This window comes from Scyliorhinus torazame, chromosome 2 (genome assembly GCF_047496885.1).
Source record: "Scyliorhinus torazame isolate Kashiwa2021f chromosome 2, sScyTor2.1, whole genome shotgun sequence".
In the NCBI taxonomy this organism is placed as follows: Eukaryota; Metazoa; Chordata; class Chondrichthyes; order Carcharhiniformes; family Scyliorhinidae; genus Scyliorhinus; species Scyliorhinus torazame.
In genome coordinates this window covers 219,754,399-219,776,821 of record NC_092708.1, presented here as the reverse complement: position 1 = coordinate 219,776,821, position 22,423 = coordinate 219,754,399, and the positions used below count along the sequence as shown (strand labels likewise).

The 22,423-nt window shown below is 45.2% G+C and overlaps 1 protein-coding gene across 2 annotated transcripts in view; it reads left to right on the top strand.

Moving 5' to 3' along the window:
- Positions 1-22,423, top strand: part of acadl (acyl-CoA dehydrogenase long chain) — a 206,833-nt gene that overhangs the window by 152,099 nt on the left and 32,311 nt on the right. For both annotated transcript variants that reach the window (XM_072484136.1, XM_072484127.1), the window contains 4 exons: positions 1,531-1,695; positions 15,070-15,171; positions 17,463-17,576; positions 20,719-20,846. In XM_072484136.1, coding sequence (XP_072340237.1) covers positions 1,531-1,695; positions 15,070-15,171; positions 17,463-17,576; positions 20,719-20,846 — 509 coding nt within the window. The remainder of the gene's footprint in view (positions 1-1,530; positions 1,696-15,069; positions 15,172-17,462; positions 17,577-20,718; positions 20,847-22,423) is intronic.

The window sequence follows — 22,423 nt, the reverse complement described above, 5'->3', positions numbered from 1 at the left end:
AATTTATATTCTTTATATGTGGGAGAGGGGTACTTCAAATTTGGCTGCACAATTACATGTCCTGATAATAACTTTGGAACCAAGTCAGGTTTCAAAAAAGAAAGAGCAGAATTGGAAGTTTGTTATAATCCACTGCCATGGAAAGGCAGTAACAGAACCACTTGTGCTGCAATTGCTTTTTCTATTGATGCAAATTGTATTTTCAAATAACTCTAAACTTGGTGGCATTTTCCTTGTTTTGCGTCGCAAAAATGACTAGTTCACTTTTGATTATTCTGTGTCTTGGCCATGAAGTGTTGAGACATATGGTATGAGGGGTGTTAGAAAGCATAGGGTAATGTTAAGAATGTGGGACTAGGGTGAAAGCAGGGGGGGATAAAGTGGGAGGGAATGGTTGACAGTGAAAAGGTGAAAGGGGAGGAGTGGTAATGGATGCTGGAAAGGGGTAGGGGTCTGATGTGGGAAGAAATTTGCTGTGTACTGGGGAAGCACAGAGTGATTGCTTTGTGCCGTGGCCCTGGGATTCCCTATTCAATCCCCAATGGCAAAAGAATAATGGAGGCAAAAAGTAGAAGTAGAGCAGAATGAAGAAAGACAGAGAAGCAAAGGAAAGAATGGGCTTGGTTCAAAAGAACAGAAAAAGGAGGAAAGGGAGAGAGAAGCAGCTACAAGAGGATAGTAGACAGTAAGCAGAAGGTGTATGCCGTGACTTACCTGTGGGTCTTCTGGGACATGATTGCATTCTGAAATAGGTTTAATGGGCCTAGACAGGGCGCCATACTCATATATAACTTTGTGGTTATCAATGCATATATAAAATATGGAGATACTATTTCCACTAGCAGGGGTCACAAGTTCAACTCTCGCTTGAGCCTTCAGGGTGGCATGGTGGCACATTGGTTGTGCTGCTGCCTCACAGCGCCAGAGACCCGGGTTCAATTCCAGCCTAGGTGGTTGTCTGTGTGGAGATTACACTTTCTCTCCATGTCTGCGTGGGTTTCCTCCGGATGCTCCAGTTTCCTCCCACAGTCCAAAGGTGTGCAGGTTAGGTGAATTGGCCATGATAAATTGTCGCTTAGTGTCCAAAGATATGTGGGTTAGATAGGGGTTACAGGGATAGGGTGGGGAGTGGGACTAGGTAGGTTGCTCTTTCAGAGGGTCGGTGCAGACTTGATGGGCCAAATGGCCTGCTGTCGGGATTTTATGAAGGGGTGGCGTTCAATGTGCACAGATTTTTGAGAAGTGTTTACAAAGAAACAGGGAACTGATATTTTGTTTACAAAGCAAATTGTTATAATCTTAAATGTGGTGTCTGAAAAGATAAGAGAAGCAGATTCACTGGCAGCTTTCAGCAAGAAATTGAATATATATTTGAAAAGGAGAAATTTGCAGGATATGTGGGTGTAGGAGTGGGACATGGGCAATAACTTTTTCAAAGAGCCAACAGCACCAAATGGGCCCCTTTTGGGATGTTTGGTTCTATAATGTGGTTGAGATATCTCCAGTTCACCATTAATTTTTCTGTTGTAGGTTTTTATAACAAACGGCTGGATGTGTGATGTGGTAATTGTTGTAGCTGTAACAGATCTTGAGGCACGTTCTCGAGCCCATGGGCTAAGTCTGTTTCTTGTGGAAAATGGGATGAAGGGATTCATCAAAGGGAAAAAACTGGAGAAGATTGGTTTGAAAGCACAGGTTTGCCTGACTTTTCTTCACTTTTTAAAGGTTGTTCTTCTGAACTTAAATGTTATTGTTTTGGTTGTTTTGTCAAATGTTCAGGGCTGTATAATATGAAATATCAATTCTTTAATTATACCTTGGGTATCAAAGGATGTGAGAAGTATATAATTAGAACAAAAAAAGGTAATTGACTTTCAATTCTGTGCCAATGTCTTGCTTCACATTGAATGTATCAATTCTTAATCAATTTTTCTATTTGTTAATCCATCTAAATAAATTTTAAATGCTGTCACTGATTTGGCTCCTGTAGCTACTTCTGTTAATGGATTCTATATTCTATTAACCTTCAGCGAGAAAACGTCTTCTAACTTCCCTCCAGGTATGTTTCTGATGCTCTGCCTTGTTACTGTTTGGCCAGTGGAAATGATATTCCATCAATTTACCTTCTCAAACCATTCATTATTTTGATCATATATGTCAGATTTTACCATTAACTCTCTGCTTTAGTGAATACGGTAATAGATTTTCAAGCCTCTCCCCATAACTATCCTCGCGTTCCTTATAGTCTTCACAAAACCAGATTTTGCTTGTCCACAGATTCAATATCACTTTTTGTTCTTTTATTTGATTGCCTCACATATAAAGTCCATTTTTCATTTTGAAACTGTTTACTATCTTCAATACTGCTTTCAAAAATATGTATTATGTTATATATAGGATTTAAACTAAAAAGTAGGACCCCAAAGGTAGTAATCTCAGGATTGCTACCAGTTCCACGAGCTAGTCAGAGTAGAAATGTCAAGATAGGATGAATGCGTGGCTTGAGAGATGTTGGAAGAGGGAGGGATTCAAATCCCTGGGGCATTGGAACCGGTTCTGGGGAGGTGGGACCAGTACAAACCGGACAGTCTGCACTTGGGCAGGACTGGAACTGATGTCCTAGGGGAGGTGTTTGCTAGTGCTGTTGGGGAGGGTTTAAACTAATGTGGCAGGGGGATGGGAACCGATGCAGGGAAGTCGGAGGGAAGTAAAACGGGGCCAGAAACAAAAAGAAGTAAGGGCGAAAGTGTAAGGCAGGGAAGCCATAGTCAAAAAGCAAAAAGGGCCACAGTACAGGGTACAGTGACTGAGGAGAGTGTGAAAAGGGAGGTGATCAATGCAGGATTGAGGGTGTTGTACCTAAATGCGCGCAGTATACGGAACAAGGTAAATTAGCTTGTTGTGCTCATTGAAATTGGCCGGTACGTTGTTGTGGGCATCACAAGAGACATGGCTGCAAGGGGATCAGGGCTGGGATATAGATTTGCAAGGATATATGTCCTATCGAAAGGACAGACAGATTGGCAAAGGGAGCGGGGTTGCATTGTTAGTAAGGAATGACGTTGAATCGATAGCAAGGAGCGATATTGGATCAGAAGGCATAGAATCTCTGTGGAGAGAGTTGAGGAATCGCAAAGGTAAAAAGACCCTGATGGGAGTTATGTACAGGCCCCCTAGCAGTAGTCAGGACGTGGGCAGAAAATAAATCAGGAGATAGAAAAGGCATGTAAAAATAGGCAATATTACAATAATCATGGGGGACTTCAATATGCAGGTGAACTGGAAAAGTCAGGTTGGTAGTGGATCCCAAGAAAAGGAATTTGTGGAATGTCTAAGAGATGGTTTTTTGGAGCAGCTTGTGACAGAGCCTACTAGGAAACAGACAATTCAGGATTTGGTGATGTGTAATGAGGCAGACTTGATTAGGGAACTTAAGGTGAAGGAACCCTTAGGGAGCAGTGACCACAATATGATAGAATGTACCCTGCAGTTTGAGAGGGAGGAGCTGCAATCAGATGTAACGGTATTACAAATAAATAAAGGTAACTACAAAGACATGAGGGAGGAGCTGCCAGAGTTGATTGGAAGAGGAGCCTAGCAGGGAAGACAGTAGAACAGCAATGGCAGGGGTTTTGGGGGGTTAATATGGAGGTACAACAGAAATTCATCCCAAGTAGGAGGAAACAAGGCATCCATGGCTGACGAGGGATGTCAAGGACAGCATAAAGGCTAAAGAAAAAGCATACAAAGTGGCGGGCATTAGTGGGAAGCCAGAGGACTGGGAAGCCTTTAAAAGTAAGCAGAGGACAACTAAAAAGCAATAAGGGGGGAGGAGATTAAGTATGAGTGCAAGCTAGCTAGTAATATAAAGGAAGATAGGAAGAGTTTTTTTCAATATACAAAAGTTAAGAGAGAGGCAAAAATAGACATTGGACCACTGGAAAATGTGGCTGTAGAAGTAATAATAGGAAATAAAGAAATGGCAGACAAACTGAATAGTTACTTTGCATCAGTCTTCACGGTGGAAGACACCAGTGGGATGCCAGAGCTCCAGGAGAACCAGAGGGCAGAGGTGAGTGCAGTGACCATTATTAAGGAGAAGGTTCTGGGGAAACTGGAAAGTCTGAAGGTGGATAAGTCAGTATGGACTACACCCCAGGGTCCTAAAAGAGATAGCTGAGGAAATTGTGGAAGCATTAGTGATGATCTTTCAGGAATCACTGGAGGCAGGAAGGGTCCCAGAGGACTGAAACGTGGCTAATGTAACATCACTGTTTAAGAAGGGAGGGAGGCAGAAGAGGGGAAATTATACGCCAGTTAGCCTGACTTCGGTCATTGGTAAAATATTAGAGACTGTTATTAAAGATGAGATCGTGAAGCACTTGGAAGTACATGGTAAAATAGGACTGAGTCAGCATGGCTTTGTCAAAGGGAGGTCGTGTCTGACAAATCTGTTCGAGTTCTTTGAGGAGGTAACGAGGAAGTTAGACAAAGGAGAACCAGTGGATGTGATTTATTTAGATTTCCAGAAGGCCTTTGACAAGGTGCCGCACAGGAGACTGTTAAATAAGTAAAAAGCCCATTGTGTTAAGGGTAAGATTCTGGCATGGATAGAGGATTGGCTGACTGGCAGAAGGCAGAGAGTGGGGATAAAGGGGTCTTTTTCAGGATGGTAGCCGGTGACTAGTGGTGTACCTCAGGGGTCCCTGCTGGGACCACAACTTTTCACAATATGTATTAATGATCTGGAAGAAGGTACTGAAAGCACTGTTGCTAAGTTTGCAGATGATACAAAGATCTGTAGAGGGACAGGTAGTATTGAGGAAGCAAGGGGACTGCAAAAGGACTTGGACAAGCTAGGAGAGTGGGCAATGAATTGGCAAATGAAATACAATGTGGAAAAGTGTGAGGTTATGCACTTTGGAAGGAGGAATTTAGGCATAGACTATTTTCTCAATAGAGAAATGCTTAGGAAATCAGAAGGTCAAAGGGACTTGGGAGTCCTTGTTCACGATTCTCTTAAGGTTAACGTGCAGGTTCAGTCGGCAGTTAAGAAGGCAAATGCAATGTTAGCATTCATGTCAAGAGGGCTAGAATACAAGACCAGAGGTGTACCCCTGAGGCTGTATAAGGCTCTGGTCAGACCCCATTTGGAGTATGGTGAGCAGTTTTGGGGCCCCGTATCTAAGGAAGGATGTGCTGGTCTTGGAAAGGGTCCAGAGGAGGTTCACAAGAATGATCCCTGGATGAAGAACTTGTCGTCTGAGGAACGTTTGAGGACTCTGGGTCTGTACTCGTTAGAGTTTAGAAGAATGAGAAGGGGACCTTATTGAAACTTACAAGTTACTGCGAGGCCTCGATAAGAGTGGACGTGGAGAGGATGTTTCCACTTGTAGGAAAAACTAGAACCAGAGGACACCATCCCAGACCAGAGGGACGATCCTTTAAAACAGAGATGAGGAGGAATTTCTTCAGCCAGAGGGTTGCTGCAGAAAGCTGTGGAGGCCAAATCACTGAGTGTCTTTAAGACAGAGATAGGTAGGTTCTTGATTAATATGGGGTTATGGGGAGATGGCAGGAGAATGGGGATGAGAAAATATCAGCCATGATTGAATGGCGGAGCAGACTCGATGGGCTGAGTGGCCTAATTCTGCTCTCCTGTCTTATGGTATATTTGCCCACCACTGCATCAGGGAATTTAAAAAAATTATTTGAGATCAAAGACAAAAGAGGTTAAAGATTGAATTCGAACACGAGAAATTGGGGAGAAGCAGGTAATTTGGTTCCTTGATTCTGCTCCACCTTCAAGAAGATCTGATTGCGGCCTTGATTCTACTTTCCCGCCTTCCCCTTTCCCGCCTTCCCCTCCACAACGCTTCACTCCTTTGTAGATCAAAAAATTGTCAACCTCAGTCTTGAATGTATTGAATGGTCCAGCCTTCACTGCTCTCTGGGATAGAAAATTTCAAAGATTAGCGACCTTCTGAGAGAGGAAATTTCTCCTCATCTCTGCCTTAAAAGGTAGGCACCTTATTTTGAAATTGTGCCCCTTTGTTTTAGATTTCCCCACAAGGAAAAACATAATCTCGGCATCTATCCTGTCGTCTCTCATCCTTCTAAACTCCAATTAGTCAGGCACAACCTTCTCAACCTTTCCTAATAAGGCACTCCAGAATCAACCCAGCGAACGTTCTCTGAACTACCACCACTACAAGTCTATTTCTCCTTAAATAAGGAGACCATAACTCCGCAGTTCTCAAGGTGCAGCCTCACCTATGCCCTATACAGTTGTAACAAGACTTCCCTTCCCCTTGCAATAAAGGCCAACATTCCATTTGTCTTCCTAATTAATAATAATAATTACTTATTGTCACAAGTAGGCTTCAATGAAGTTACTATGAAAAGCCCCTCGTCGCCATATTCCGGTGCCTGTTCGGGGAGGCTGGAACGGGAATTGAACCCACGTTGCTGGTCTTGTTTTGCATTACAAGCCAGCTATCTTAGCCCATTGTGCTAAACGTGTTGCTGTTACTTGTTGCTGTTACTTGTTGCACCAGCATACTAACCTTTTGTGATACAGGTATGAGGACACCCAGGTCCCTCTCCCGCAGCATCTCACGCTCTCAATCTAAATAATTTGCTTTTTTAATCCCACCAAAGTGGACAACGTCATATCTCCCGCATTATACTCCATCTGCCAAATTTGTGCCCACTCAACGTAACCTGTCAATACCTCTTTCAGAATCTTTATGTCTTCCTCACTTATCCCAGCTCTCTGTTTCTGTTTGTTAGCCAAAGCTCTACCATGCTGATATATTACCCCTGACACTATTAGCTTGCGTAATAACCTTGTATGTGGCACTAATCAAATGCATTTTGGAAATTAAAATCCACTATATCTACTGGTTCCTCTTTATTGACCCTGCCCATTACATCCTCAAAGGATTCTCATAAATTTGACAAACATCATTTTCTTTTCATAAAACCATGTTGACTTTGCCTGATATTTTGATTTTCTATGTGCCTTGCTACTACTACCTTAATAATGGATTCCACCATTTTCCAATGACAGGTGTTAGGCTAAAGGGCCTATAACTTTCTGCTTTCTGCCTCCCTTCTTTCTTGAATTAGTGGAGTTGCATTTGTGTTTCCAATCCACTGTGGCCTTTCAAATCTAGGGAATGTTGGATGATTACAACCTATACATCCGCTATCTCTCCAGCCACCACTTCTTTTAAACCCAGAATGCATTCAATCAGGTCGGGGGACTTTTCGACTTTTAGTCCCATTAGTTTTCATACTACTTTTTCTCTAGTGGTAGTTATTGCTTTAAATTCCTCCCTTTTGCCTCCTTGATTTTCTACTATTTTTTTTAATAAATATTTTTATTGGCATTTTCAATTTTACATAATAAAACTTTGCATCCAATATTTACAGTTTGTGCAGTTTTTATGTACATACAATAGTTCCCCCCTTTCCCTCTCCCTGCCCCCCCCCCCCTTCCTGATCTCTCCTTGGCATCCCCCTCTTTTGTTCTGGGTGTTCTGTTCCCCCCCACCCACCCCCACCACCACGCTTCTCCCTGTAGTTTCCCTGAGTTTCCTCCTCTCTTCCTCCCCCTTTCCCCTTAGAGTTGTGTATCTCTATCTGCTCTCTCCCGTCTCTCACTGTTTGCCTACTCGCTGTTGGCCTCGAACAGGTCTTGAAACAGGCCGACGAACTACCCCCATGCTTTGAGGAAGCCTTCTTCCGACCCTTGAGTGGTGTACTTGATCTTCTCCAGATGGAGAAATTCCAAAGGTCTGTCAGCCAGCCTGCAGCTGTGGATGGTGCTGCTGATCGCCAGCCGAGCAGGATTCCCCAACGTGCGATTAGGGAAGCAAAAGCAAGGGGGTCGGCCCTCTTCCCCATTTGTAATTCTGGCTGTTCTCTAACCCTGAAGATTGCCACTCTCGGGCACGGCTCCACCCTCACCCCACAACCTTCGACATTGCCTCGAAGAAGGCTGTCCAGAACCTTACAAGTCTGGGGCAAGCCCAGAACATGTGGGTGTGGTTGGCCGGGGCTCCCTGGCACCGTTCACATTTATCTCCCACCTCCTGGAAGAACCCGCTCATTCGGGTTCTGGTCAGGTGCGCTCTGTGCACCACTTTAAGCTGCATGAGGCTGAGCCTTGCGCAGGAGGAGGTGGAGTTGGTCCTGCTCAGGGCATCGCTCCAGAGTACCAAATCCACTTCGGCCCCAGTTCGTCTCCCCGTTTTCGTCTGGTAGTCTCGCCCTGTCCAGTAGCTGTTTCCCCCTTCTTTACTATCCATGTTTATCAGGTCCTTTAGTAATGTAGTTCTCCAAGCCCTCGGGTATCCTACTGTCTCCTTGCAGAGAAAATGCTTTCCTTGGAGGTTCCTGTCCTGTCGGTAGTTTGAGGTCCTCCGTCAGTTCACTCAGTACGTTCTTTTTGATTGTCTGCAGCCTCCTCGCCAGGGAGAGCGGGAGCATGTTCCATCTCTGTAGGTCCTTTTTGACTTCCTCCGCCAGGCTAGATCGATTCCACTTGTGGATCTGTGTCCAGTCCCGGGCTATTTGGATCCCCAGGTAGTGGAATTTGTTTTGGGCTAGTTTGAATGGGAGTCCCTCCAGATCTGTCCCTTCCCCATTTGGGTTCACTGGGAATGCCTCGCTCTTACCAGGTTAAGTTTATAGCCTGAGAAGGTTCCAAACTGTTTTAGGAGTTGCATGATTGCTCTCAAGCTTCCCTGCGGTTCTGAGACGTAGAGGAGCAGGTCATCCGCACAGAGTGAGACTCTGTGCTCTCTGCCTCCCCTTTGGGTGCCTTTCCAGCTTTTTGCGTCTCGTAGAGTGATCGTTAGGGGTTCAATTGCTAGGGCAAACGGGAGTGGGGACAGTGGGCATCTCCGCTAAGTGCCTCAGTGCAGCTGGAAGTATTCGGAGATGGTGGTTTGGTTCGAATGCTTGCCTGAGGGGCGTTGTACAGGATTTTCACCCATGAGGTGAACCTTGTCCCTGCCTAAACTGCTCCAGTACCTCGAAGAGGTACTTCCATTCGACTCTGTCGAAGGCCTTTTTTGCACTCAGTGAGACAATCACCTTTGGTGTTCTCTCTTCAGGGGCATCATTATTACATTCAGGTAGGGGGACTTTTCGACTTTTGGTCCCATTAGTTTTCCTACTACTTTTATCGAGTGGTAGTTATTGCTTAAAAACCTCCCTTTTGCCTCCTTGATTTTTTACTATTCTTTTTTAAAAATATATTTTTATTGGATGATGTTCGCAGTGAGTTTCCTACCCTTGACAAAGCCCGTCTGGTCCTTTGTGACCACCTCTGGTACGTAGCTCTCCAGCCTCTTGACTAGAACATTCGCGAGTATCTTTGCGTCTACATTGAACAGCGAAATGGGTCTGTACGATCCGTGTTCTGTCTCGTCTTTGTCTTTTTTGGGTATCAGCGATATCGGGGCCTGTGTTAGCGCAGGAGGCGGGGTGCCCCTCGTCAGCGAGTCTGCGAACATGTCCCTTAGGTGTGGGGCCAGGGCCAGCGCAAATTTTTTATAGAAGTCTGTCGGGAACCCGTCTGGTCCCGGAACCTTCCCCACCTGCATGGAGCTGATGCTCTCCATGATCTCTCCCAGATCTATTGGTGCTTCCAGCTCCCCCCACCTGTCCTCCCCCACAACTGACATAACCAGTCCATCGAGGAACTATTTAATCCCCGCACCCCTCTTGGGAGGCTCGGAGGCATACAGCCCTCTCTGGAAGGTCTCAAATGCCCGGTTGACCTCTTTTGGTTTGGTTACCAGTCTGCCTCTGCTGCCTTATATCTGTGCTATTTCCCTCGTGGCTGCCTGCTTTCTCAGCTGGTGAGCCAGTAGGCGGCCAGCCTTTTCTCCATACTCGTAGAAGGTCCCCCGTGTTCGCCGGAGTTGATGTATTGCTTTCCTAGTGGATAGCAAGTTAAAGTCAATTTGTAGCTTTTTCCACTCTGCCAGACGCTCCACGGTCGGGGCCTCGGAGTACTTTATATCGACCTTCAGGATGGAGTCAATCAACTGTTGCCTGGCCGCCCTCTCTTCCCTGTCTCTGCGAGCCGTGTAGGCTATAATTTCTCCCCTGATCACACCCGTCAGTCCTCCCAGAACGTGGAAGGTAGTCGCCTATGGCCTGTGATGTTTCCTCGCAGAAGGCCTTATCGGCCAAGAGGTCCGTGTCCAACTCCATGTGTGGCGCTGGGCATGGCCTGTCTCCAACCTCGCATCCATGTAATGTGGAATGTGGTCGGAGATGACTATCGCAGAGTATTCCGCCCTTATTATTCCTGGAAGCATCGATTTCCTCACTGCAAAGAAGTCGATCGGGGTGTATACTTTGTGGACTGGTGAGAATTTACTCTCGCTGGGGCGCAGGAACCTCCATGGGTCCACTGCCCCCATCTGTTCCATGAATGTTCCCAGTTCCCTAGCCATGCCTGTCTTTTTCCGCGTCCTAGCATTTGATTGGTCAATCAGTGGGTCCTGTACATAAGAACATAAGAACTAGGAGCAGGAGTAGGCCATCTGGCCCCTCGAGCCTGCTCCACCATTCAATGAGATCATGGCTGATCTTTTGCGGACTCAGCTCCACTTTCCGGCCCGAACACCATAACCCTTAATCCCTTTATTCTTCAAAAAACTATCTATCTTTATCTTAAAAACATTTAATGAAGGAGCCTCTACTGCTTCACTGGGCAAGGAATTCCATAGATTCACAACCCTTTGGGTGAAGAAGTTCCTCCTAAACTCAGTCCTAAATGTACTTTCCCTTATTTTGAGGCTATGCCCCCTAGTTCTGCTTTCACCCGCCAGTGGAAACAACCTGCCCGCATCTATCCTATCTATTCCCTTCATAATCTTATATGTTTCTATAAGATCCCCCCTCATCCTTCTAAATTCCAACACAGTTAAAGTCGCCCCCCCCATAATCAGTCTGTATGAGTCAATATCGGGGATTTCCACCATGGCTTTTTTAATAAATTCTGTGTCGTCCCAGTTGGACTCGTACACATCTACCACTACTACTGGTGCCCTGTCTAGGACACTGCTGACCATGACATACAGTCCCCCTTGGTCCGTAACCATCCTAGTCTCCGTAAACCTTGTCCTCTTGCCAAGTCCAATGTGTGACGTGCAGACGCTCCCATGTGCGGGTGTTGGGTAGATGAGTTGTTTAGAGCTTTATGTGCTCTCTCCAGTGCCACAACTTCACCTCTGCATGTTCTCAACAAAGTCTCTCAATGTGTTCAGTGCCTTCCTGAATGAACCACCTTCATTTTGGTCGCTTACAGGTCAGGAACCCCCATGAGTCAGCGGAGATGTTTGACATCTTCAGGGATGCTTTGAGGATATCCCTCTTGTCCTGGGAGTCTCCTGCCGTGACCAAGTTCTGTAGAGCATTTCCTTTGCAAGTTGGTGGCAACCATATAAACCACGTACCCTGTCCAGGAGAGCTGGTTTTCAGTGATTAGAGCCAACATGTTGGACAAGAGGAAGCTACTGTTGGACTATCTTTGTTGCCACTGGATTTGAAGGATCTTGTGAAGGTACCGCTGAGGTGGAACTTCTGCGGTGCTTTGATGTACCTGTTGTTAATTGTCCAAACCTTCGAAGCATATAAGAGCGTGGGAATCACTGCAGACTATAAACCATGACTTAATCTCAATTTGAGATCTTGGCCCTCAAATATTCTTTTTCTCAGTTAGTCAAAAGCTGAGCTAGCACACTGGAGGCGAAGATGGTTTCAACATCCATCAAGTTAATGATATATTTTTAAAAAAGTATTAATTGCCTGCAAGGTGCTTTTGGACATCTTGAGGTGATGACGAATGCTATATAAATGCAAGTTCATTCTCTCTCTCTTTTCACTTTCTCAAGAGATTTTTCAGTATACCAACTTCTACCACATTCGTTTCCTGTTTATTCCTTGAACAACATGGCATCCTGTACTGTACTATTCTATATATATTCTATAAGTATGATTAAATTAGTTAAGCATGACCTACTCTTGATGTTTTCTTTGCTCTCTCAGGCAATGCGATTCTTTTCTAGATGCTTTATTATGGTTTTTTAAAACATTTTTATTCTCCTTTTTCACATTTTTATCCAAATTTACACCCACTAACAAACAATCAACGGTCACAAATACAATGTCAATCCCCTGGCCAACAATTCCTTCCTCCCACCAACCCCCAAACAACCCTTGACATTTTAAATACAAACATCAAAGAAAAGGATTCAGGAATCCACCATCCACCCATACATAGTCACCATACACAGTCCATAGCCCCCAACCCAACCCAGTGTTTGATGTCATACAGTTCTTGAAAGTGCATAATTAACAAATCCCATGAATTGTAGAATCGTTTCACTCTTCCCCTCAACTCAAACTTCACCTTCTCGAGTGTTAAAACTCCAACAGATCACCCCCCGCCATGCCAGGGCACAGGCTCAAACTTCACATGCATCGCCTTTGAAATTACCATGAACACCTCCCTCCAATACCCCTCCAGCTTTGGACAGGACCAAAACATATGAACGTGATTTGCGGGCCCTTCCCGCAACGTTCACAAACATCCTCTATCCCCCTCAAAGAGTCAGCTCATCCTCGCCTTTGTGAAGTACGCCCTATATACCACCTTCAGCTTTATCAGCCCCAACCTCGCGCACAAAGTTGAGGCATTTACCCTCCGGAGCACCTCACATCACAGCCCCTCCTCCATGCCCTCTCCCAACTCTTCCTCCCACTTTGCCTTAATCCCCTCCAGCGGTGCCTTCTCTTCTCCCAGAATCGTCCCATAAATCGCCGACTCCCACCCCCTTCTCCATTTCCCCTGTCGTCAGCACCTCCTCCAACAGTGTGGAGGCAGGCACCACCAGACAGCTCTGTATCTCCTTCTTAGCAAAATCTTGGACTTGCACATACCAAACATTTCCCCCTGCCCCAACCTATATTTGGCTCCCAGCTCCTTCAATCCCACAAACCGGCCCCCGAGAAAAAAATCCTTTAATGCTCTGACTCCCATCTCCGAAAACTCCCACCCCACTTCCCTGGCTCAAATCTGTGATTCCCCGAATCAGCATTTCCCTTGACCCTGTCCCAGCCTAAAGTGCTGGCGCAACTGCCTCCAGATTTTCAACGTCGCTACTACTACCGGACTCCCTGAGTATTTTCCCGGGGCCATCGGGAGTGGCGCTGTTGCCAACACCCTCAGCCCCGACCCCTACACAGACTCCTCCATTCTAACCCACTGGAAGTCCCCCTCTTACCCAGCTTCCTCACATTCTCCGTGTTCGCCACCCAGTAATAATATAGTAAATTCCAACTCCCCTGACTGCTGTCCTCTGCAACAGCACATTCCTAATGCTTAATTATGTTAATCATTAATATGACCGTAACATTTTTTCTGCTACCCATGTGAAGTTTGCTGGTTTGTAATTACCAATTTGCCATTTTTTGAACATTTTCCAATTCTTTGGTTCACTTTCCAATTCCCAAAGGTTCTGGTACATTATAGTTAGAACCTGAGCAATTACATCATTCACCTGTTGGAACGTGACTTTTTATCTTTGACCTTGCTTCATCGATTCAACTTCTGCCACACACTTATACCACTGTTGAAATTTTTGTTTTTATTAGCTTACATATAAACATAGAAATTGGGTTAAGGAGCAGGTCATTCAAACACTCATGTGCTGTCCCCATGTCCCTTGACGCCTTCAGAGTCTAGAAATCTATATGTTGCCTTCCTAAATGGGGCAGCACAGTGTCACAGTAGTTAGCAGTGCTGTCTCACAGCGCCAAGGACCCGGGTTCAATTCCAGCCTCAGTTGACTGTCTGTGTGGAGTTTGCACTTTTTCCCCGTGTCTGCATGGGTTTCCTCCGGGTGCTCCGGTTTTTTCCCACAGTCCAAAAATGTGCAGGTTAGGTGAATTGGCCATGATAAATTGCCCCCAGATGTGGTTACAGGGCTAGGACCGGGGACTGGGCCTAGATAGGGTGCCCTTTCAAATGGTCAGAATAGACTCGATACAGCTGAATTAAATCCATTAAGTCTGAAACATCCAAACAGTTATCCTACCTAATAACTGAATGTAGAGGCCAGTGGTCATAATTTAATTAAATTTATTGTCGTAACAAAGAAAACAGAGTCAAAAACAACATTGCTGCATTGAAAGTTAATGCTTAAGGGTTGAAATGGGACCAAATCTGGATTAAATTGAATAGAAAAGTTAGCAGATAAAATAGACCAATAAATACGTATAAGATGGATAAGATTTACTTACCTTATAAGATTCACTGGAGTTTAAAGGAAAAAGAGGTTATCTCATTGAAACGTATAAAACTCTGACAGAGCTGGACAGACTGGATGGAGGGATGATGTTTCCTCTGGCTAGAGAGTGGGGGGGGTTGCTAGAACAAGGGGTCACAGTCTCAGGATATGGGATAGGACATTTAGGACTGAGAAATGGAGAAACTTCTTCACTCGGTGGTGAACCTGTTGAATTCTCTACAACAGGAGGCCGTGGAGGCCAAGTCACTGAATATATTTTGAATCATCATAGAATCCCTACAGTGCAGAAGGAGGTTGTATATGCTGCTGCTTAATTGACTTCTTTGAAGTACCAGAGAGGTTTGATGAAGCAGTGATGTATATATGGATAAAAGCAAATTACTGCGAATGCTGGAATCTGAAACCAAAGAGAAAATGCTGGAAAATCTCAGCAGGTCTGGCAGCATTTGTAGGGAGAGAAACGAGCTAACGCTTCGAGTCCAGATGACCCTTTGTCAAAGCTCGATGTCAACATTGTCAAAGTTCATGTATGTATGGATGTTTGTAGATCATTTCTACTTCCTCCACTGCAATTTCACAAGATTTTTTTGTTCTTTCTGGTGGTACTTTGAACACTGTATGAAAGCGCTAACCTTTACTAATATTCATTGAAATATTGGACAAAATAAAGAAGCTGTAAATTGTGCTGCCTACACTGACAAAAATGCTTATGTTGTTTTTGAATGGGAAGGATACAGCTGAACTCTTCTTTGAGGATGTACACTTGCCAGACAATGCTCTACTAGGAGAAGTTAATAAGGGATTCTACTATCTTATGACTGAGCTTCCACAGGTAACAGTTCGGATTTTTGTTATCACTTGTTTCATGATCTCACAATTTATGTATCTTTTATTCCAAGGGACAAGCTGGCACCTTTTTCTTGTGACTATTTGTCACGTATGTGTGCTGAAACATCTAGTAATGAGAGGATTATAGCGGAGCCCAATGCTATTGTTTCCCATATATGCACACAATTATGAGGGGCAATCTGGGGTTTCCATTTTTCCCCATGTCTAGTCAGCATCCAATATAGCACCAAACAACTGTCTTAATTGAAATTGACTAGATCAACGTAAAGCAAGGATTGAATCTGTCACCTTAGTACTACACTCAATCATGTCTTTATCCATTGGGCCATGGAGTGTATTATTTAAAAGAAGGCCTGGGACGGAACCCATCTACAGTGCAAATTGCTGACTGAAGTTTCTACTGCTAACTGGCAATCTCTATAACGTGGCAAGTTTCCAACTGTCAAGAAGGGAAGAGAGATTTTTTTCATAACAGGTGAAATATTTATCTTTCCTCACCTAACTGTACTGATAGGGGAGGAATGGTAGAGTTTGGGAGTGGGGGTATTACCTTACATTGCCTTCTCTTGCACTAGTGCTACCCTTTAAACTCACCCAGTAGCCTCTGCGTAAAATACTAAGACATAAAATTGCCCGATTCACTCCTAGGCGCTACTGAATGGCAGTAGACAACACTAAAATTGGTTTGGGTTGGGGAAGGGAACAATCAGCCAAGGGTTTCATTCCTCTCCACTAGGACATAAATGGTTGTGCACTGTAATGATCTCCCGAGAGATCGATAACATTTAAAAATAAATTCACACTTCCTGTTCATAGCAGAAGAGGATGGTACGATAAGATTTCACTTCTTAAGATTTTTACGGTAACAAATAACTAAGAACAGTATAAACCCTGGGCACAATACTCTCATTGGGAGACTAAGTCCCGACGCCGGAGTGAAAACCGGAGTGTTTCACTCCGGCGTCGGAGGCCGTTCCCAGCCCCCTATTCTCCAGCCCCCGGGGGGCTAGGAGCGGCGCCGCGTCAATTACGCGCGCCGGGCCTTGGTGCCGCATAAAAGCGGCGCCGCGTAAATGACACGACCGCATGCACATGCGCGGTTGCCGTCCTCCCCAAGAAGATGTCGGATGGATCTTGCGGGGCAGCGGAGGAAAGGAGGTCCTCCTTCAGAGAGGCCGGCCCGCCGATCGGTGGGCACCGATTGCGGGCCAGACCCCTTTTGAGGCCGCCCCGCCCCCCCAGCGTTCCTGCGCTGATCCCGCCGGCAGCGACCGGGTGTGGATGGCACCGGCAGGAACCCGTCGTTTTGGGCAGGCCGATCGGCCCACCCGGGCCGGAGAATCGCCGCTCGCCCATTACCAACAGCAAGTGGCGATTCTCCCAGCGGCCAGCCGTGATTCGCACGGTAGCATTGTGGATAGCACAAATGCTTCACAGCTCCAGGGTCCCAGGTTCGATTCCGGCTTGGGTCACTGTCTGTGCGGAGTCTGCACATCCTCCCCGTGTGTGCGTGGGTTTCCTCCGGGTGCTCCGGTTTCCTCCCACAGTCCAAAGATGTGCAGGTTAGGTGGATTGGCCATGCTAAATTGCCCATAGTGTCCAAAATTGTTGGGTGGGGTTACTGGGTTATGGGGATAGGGTGGAGGTGTGGACCTTGGGTGGGGTGCTCTTTCCAAGAGCCGGTGCAGACTCGATGGGCCGAATGGCCTCCTTCTGCACTGTAAATTCTATGATATCTATGTTGTCCTCCGCACTCTTAGTCTAGGCCTGCTTGACAAATGATCAATTTAAAAAGGAATCCCAGGGCTATCAATGTCCATTGGGCTACCCTGCAGTAAAAATTGACACCTTTGACAGGTAAGAATGTTGGCAACAAACGGTAATTTTGTTCTGCCTTTCTTTTTGTTAAACTATAAACCTGTAACATCTTTGGAAGAGGTGGGGTTAGTCTGAAGAAGTTACAGAGCCTAAAACTGAAATACTGACAAAATTGCAAAGCACAAAAAGTACATTTTTTTTTAAAACACAGCGTGGATTTAATTTTCTGCACTGTCCTGTATAAAATTGTTATTTGCAGGTATAGCCTGTTGTGAAGTTTATATTCCCCCCCCCCCCCCCTCCCCAGCACAAAATAATATAAATTGTTTTAACCTGTGCTATTTATATTGCAGTGTTCTACTTGTGAGATGTAACTAAAATTGGCTGGTTAAATATGATGGATTTTGATGCATTTATTTCCTGTCTGAAATAAATTCTAACCCTGTACGTTTAAAGGAACGATTGCTAATTGCAGACTTGGCCCTTGCCAACTGTGAATTCATGTTTGAAGAAACTAGAAAGTATGTGAAACAGAGAAAGGCCTTTGGTAAAACTATTGCAGATTTGCAGGTGGGTGCACACACTATGACATTCAGAAAAATAAGTTAATTACATTTAATCTTCACTTCCGGAGGAATTGAAAGACTTATATGAAATTAATGAAATGGTTAGTTTGACAATGCTGATAAACTTACTTTAGCAATAATTGACATCAAATGTGTCAGAAGCTGAATGGTATAAATTTGTGTAAGGGTTTGGTTCCTAGATTTGTGAACAGTTTAGGTAAAATTATTAGCCGTTTTTGTACCTCCCCCATCCTCCGAAAGGCGATGTGGATTTTGTCATTGCTGAATTTTTTATTTCTGGATTTATTACCTTTTCAAACCTCCCTCACAAAAACTGACTCTTTGAGTGATTAAATGGGTGCCAGAAACCCTCCAATGACTTGTAAGTAATAAATCTTTGTGTTTGAACCTTGACAATGAATGTTGGCAGGATATTCCACCATTGAGGGTAGCATTGCTGAGCTTAATCTTGCACAGCTTCCACACAGATTTTCTGGCCATGGATTGTGATTAGAAGCAGGAATGCTATTTGGTTTTGCCAACTTACACCCTACCCTATAGCTCTTCTTGTTCTGCATCAACTAGAAGACTTCTGGTTTATAGGCACCTGTCACAGACTATTGGTAGAAGCTGTGGATTTTTAATATCCGTTCAGAAAACCCTCCTGACAGACTTGAGTCTGACACTTTAATGCATAAGTTCTGATCGACCGAGAAGGAGTTGATGTAACAAAATTAAATTTCATTGACAAGAGACAATTCTAACATTTCATGTAATGGCTTAAGAGGGCAGGATAAAGCATGACAAAAAAAAAAAGGTTTTGCTATGCTGTTATGCCCTGAGCTTGAAAAACAAAATATTAGTCATTGCTTGGTGGCACAGTGGTTAAAAATGTTGCCTCACGGCACCAGAGACCCGGGTTCAATTCCAGCCTCGGGCGACTGTCTGTGTGGAGTTTGCATGTTCTCCCCGTGTCTGCGTGGGTTTCCTCCAGGTGCTTCCGTTTCCTCCCATAGTCCAAAGATGTGTAGGTTAGGTGGATTGGCCAGGCTAAATTGCCCCTTTGCATTCAAAGATGTGTAGATTAGGTGACCCTCTTTCAGAGGGTTGGTGCAGATTGATGGGCTGAATGGCCTCCTTCTGCCCTATGATAGAAATGTGCTTTGTTGTTCCAAATTTTCTTGAGCCTTGAAGTCAGGAGAAATAGCTGATATTTTAGAGCAGAGCTATTGAATATAACAGTGAATAATTTTAAAAATGAAGTGAAACATACAGTAATTTTATACTCCTGCTTATAATCTTTTTTTTGTCAGAAACCTTAGAATGAAATATTAGAAATGCCACTGCAATTTTTTATCAAGTGATAGAACATAGAACAATACAGCGCAGTACAGGCCCTTCGGCCCACGATGTTGCACCGAAACAAAAGCCATCTAACCTACACTATGCCATTATCATCCATATGTTTATCCAATAAACTTTTAAATGCCCTCAATGTTGGCGAGTTCACTACTGTAGCAGGTAGGGCATTCCACGGCCTCACTACTCTTTGCGTAAAGAACCTACCTCTGACCTCTGTCCTATATCTATTACCCCTCAGTTTAAAGTTATGTCCCCTCGTGCCAGCCATCTCCATCCGCGGGAGAAGGCTCTCACTGTCCACCCTATCTAACCCCCTGATCATTTTGTATGCCTCTATTAAGTCTCCTCTTAACCTTCTTCTCTCCAACGAAAACAACCTCAAGTCCATCAGCCTTTCCTCATAAGATTTTCCCTCCATACCAGGCAACATCCTGGTAAATCTCCTCTGCACCCGCTCCAAAGCCTCCACGTCCTTCCTATAATGCGGTGACCAGAACTGTACGCAATACTCCAAATGCGGCCGTACCAGAGTTCTGTACAGCTGCAACATGACCTCCCGACTCCGGAACTCAATCCCTCTACCAATAAAGGCCAACACTCCATCGGCCTTCTTCACAACCCTATCAACCTGGGTGGCAACTTTCAGGGATCTATGTACATGGACACCTAGATCCCTCTGCTCATCCACATTTTCAAGAACTTTACCATTAGCCAAATATTCCGCATTCCTGTTATTCCTTCCAAAGTGAATCACCTCACACTTCTCTACATTAAACTCCATTTGCCACCTCTCAGCCCAGCTCTGCAGCTTATCTATATCCCTCTGTAACCTGCTACATCCTTCCACACTATCGACAACACCACCGACTTTAGTATCGTCTGCAAATTTACTCACCCACCCTTCCGCGCCTTCCTCTAGGTCATTGATAAAAATGACAAACAGCAACGGCCCCAGAACAGATCCTTGTGGTACTCCACTTGTGACTGTACTCCATTCTGAACATTTCCCATCAACCACCACCCTCTGTCTTCTTTCAGCTAGCCAATTTCTGATCCACATCTCTAAATCACCCTCAATCCCCAGCCTCCGTATTTTCTGCAATAGCCTACCGTGGGGAACCTTATCAAACGCTTTGCTGAAATCCATATACACCACATCAACTGCTCTACCCTCATCTACCTGTTCAGTCACCTTCTCAAAGAACTCAATAAGGTTTGTGAGGCATGACCCACCCTTCACAAAGCCATGCTGACTATCCCTGATCATATTATTCCTATCTAGATGATTATAAATCTTGTCTCTTATAATCCCCTCCAAGACTTTACCCACTACAGACGTGAGGCTCACCGGTCTATAGTTGCCGGGGTTGTCTCTGCTCCCCTTTTTGAACAAAGGGACCACATTTGCTGTCCTCCAGTCCTCTGGCACTATTCCTGTAGCCAATGATGACATAAAAATCAAAGCCAAAGGTTCAGCAATCTCTTCCCTGGCCTCCCAGAGAATCCTAGGATAAATCCCATCAGGTCCCGGGGACTTATCTATTTTCAGCCTGTCCAGAATTGCCAACACCTCTTCCCTACTTACCTCAATGCCATCTATTCTTTTAGCCTGGGGCTCAGCATTCTCCTCCACACATTATCTTTTTCCTGAGTGAATACTGACGAAAAATATTCATTTAGTATCTCGCCTATCTCTTCAGACTCCACACACAATTTCCCATCCCTGTCCTGATGAAACAGAATGCTCAGGGAACGATGGTAAATATTCTTCCTTTCACTTCTAGACAGTACAGCACAAGCTGGCAGAAATAAAGACACAGATTTGTGTGGGGAGAGCGTTTGTTGACAGCTGTTTACAGTTGCACAAGGAACAACGACTGGATTCGTATACTGCTTCCATGGGCAAATACTGGTATTTGTGCTGCATTGATTTCTATGTGTACTTTAACAGAGTTCTTCAGGATAAATACTTAATAATGTAGTCCGTTCACCCCAGCAAAAATATGATGGCTTTCCACTTCCATATGCTGCTGTCAGTCCTCCAATTTTACTGAATTGTTATTGTGATATTGTGAATTTCTAACGGAACCACTCTATAGATTTGTTTGTCTCCACCAGAATTTTTGCGATGAATCTTAGTAAGAAAGAAAGAATTAACTTGCATTTATGTAGAATCTGTTAAAATTGCAGGGAGTTTCAAGACTTTTCATAACCAGTGGAGTATTATTGAAGTATAGGCACTGTTCTAATGTGGAGAAAGTTAGTTCTGTAGAATCTTTTTCTCCATGCCCACTTGAGCTATGGATGAACAGCAACTGGTGCATTTGATTATAATTGGTTTCTTTGAGAACTTGGGTTATGACGGAAGATTATTTTGAATTAGATGGTTGTGGTTCTGTGATTAACAGTAGAAACCGGTAAATAATCAGAGCAGCAGTGTTATCACCTGTCATTGTACATATGATATTTTTTATAATATGATTGCCAAGACAATAAATATCTCTGACACTGGGCGTGATTCTCTGGAAAGGTTTCGAAGTGTGGTAGTGAGTGGGAACTGCCACGGGCTTCCCAGCGCTTGGCCCAGCGAGGCTGGCAACGCTATTCAACGTTAATTGGTCCACTTAACGAGGCCCCACGGGATTCCCGCCGCAAATGCAGGCTCATCAGCCAATTCACCGGCATCGTGCTCGCCAACGCCCTGCTATCAAGGTGGAGCAGCATTTAGGCTGCACTCGCTCAGCTAACCCGAGCCAGCTCAAAGCAATGGCGCCGAAGAGACCGGCCCCAAGACTCTGGGATGCAGATCTGGAAGGCTGCTAGATGCTGTGGAGGCCAGGAGAGATGTCCTGTTCCCTCGAGTGTCCAAAAGGGTCAGCCACAGGGCAGCCAGTGCTGCCTGAGGTGAGGTGACGGTGGCTGTCAGCTCCGGGAGCGTGACCAGGAGGACTGGCCTCCAGGGACAAAAAAAAGTCAACAACCTACACTGCGCAGGACATGTGTGAGTAGACACCAACCACCTCCCACCACTGTGAACTACGGGTGCGTCTAACAATAACCTTTCTGTATCTCCTCAGGAAAAGTTCACCCACAATCGCCAGGAGAGGGCCTAGTCTGATGGCAGGGGGCCAGACTTAAAAATCCTCACTTTCTTTGAGGGGCGGGCCTTGGATGTGACTGAGGTGGCCGAGGACAGGGTGGTCACCCACGCGGAGGTAGGCGGACGCCGCAGACGTGAGGAACCACCGGGTTGTGCCTGGAGGACCTGTCAAATGTAAGTTGTTATTGCCTTACTGACTGACTCATCCCCTCACTAACCACATGCCCATTCTCCCGCAGGTCCTCCAGCCGATGGCGCTGGCCCATCCCGGGTGGCCCCCTCTCCAGCCTCCCAGGTGACCACCTCGGAGGGGAGTTCCGAGGATGACATGATTGCGGCGTCACAGCTGTCAACCCTACCCTCCACCAGTGCAGATACAAGCAAATGGG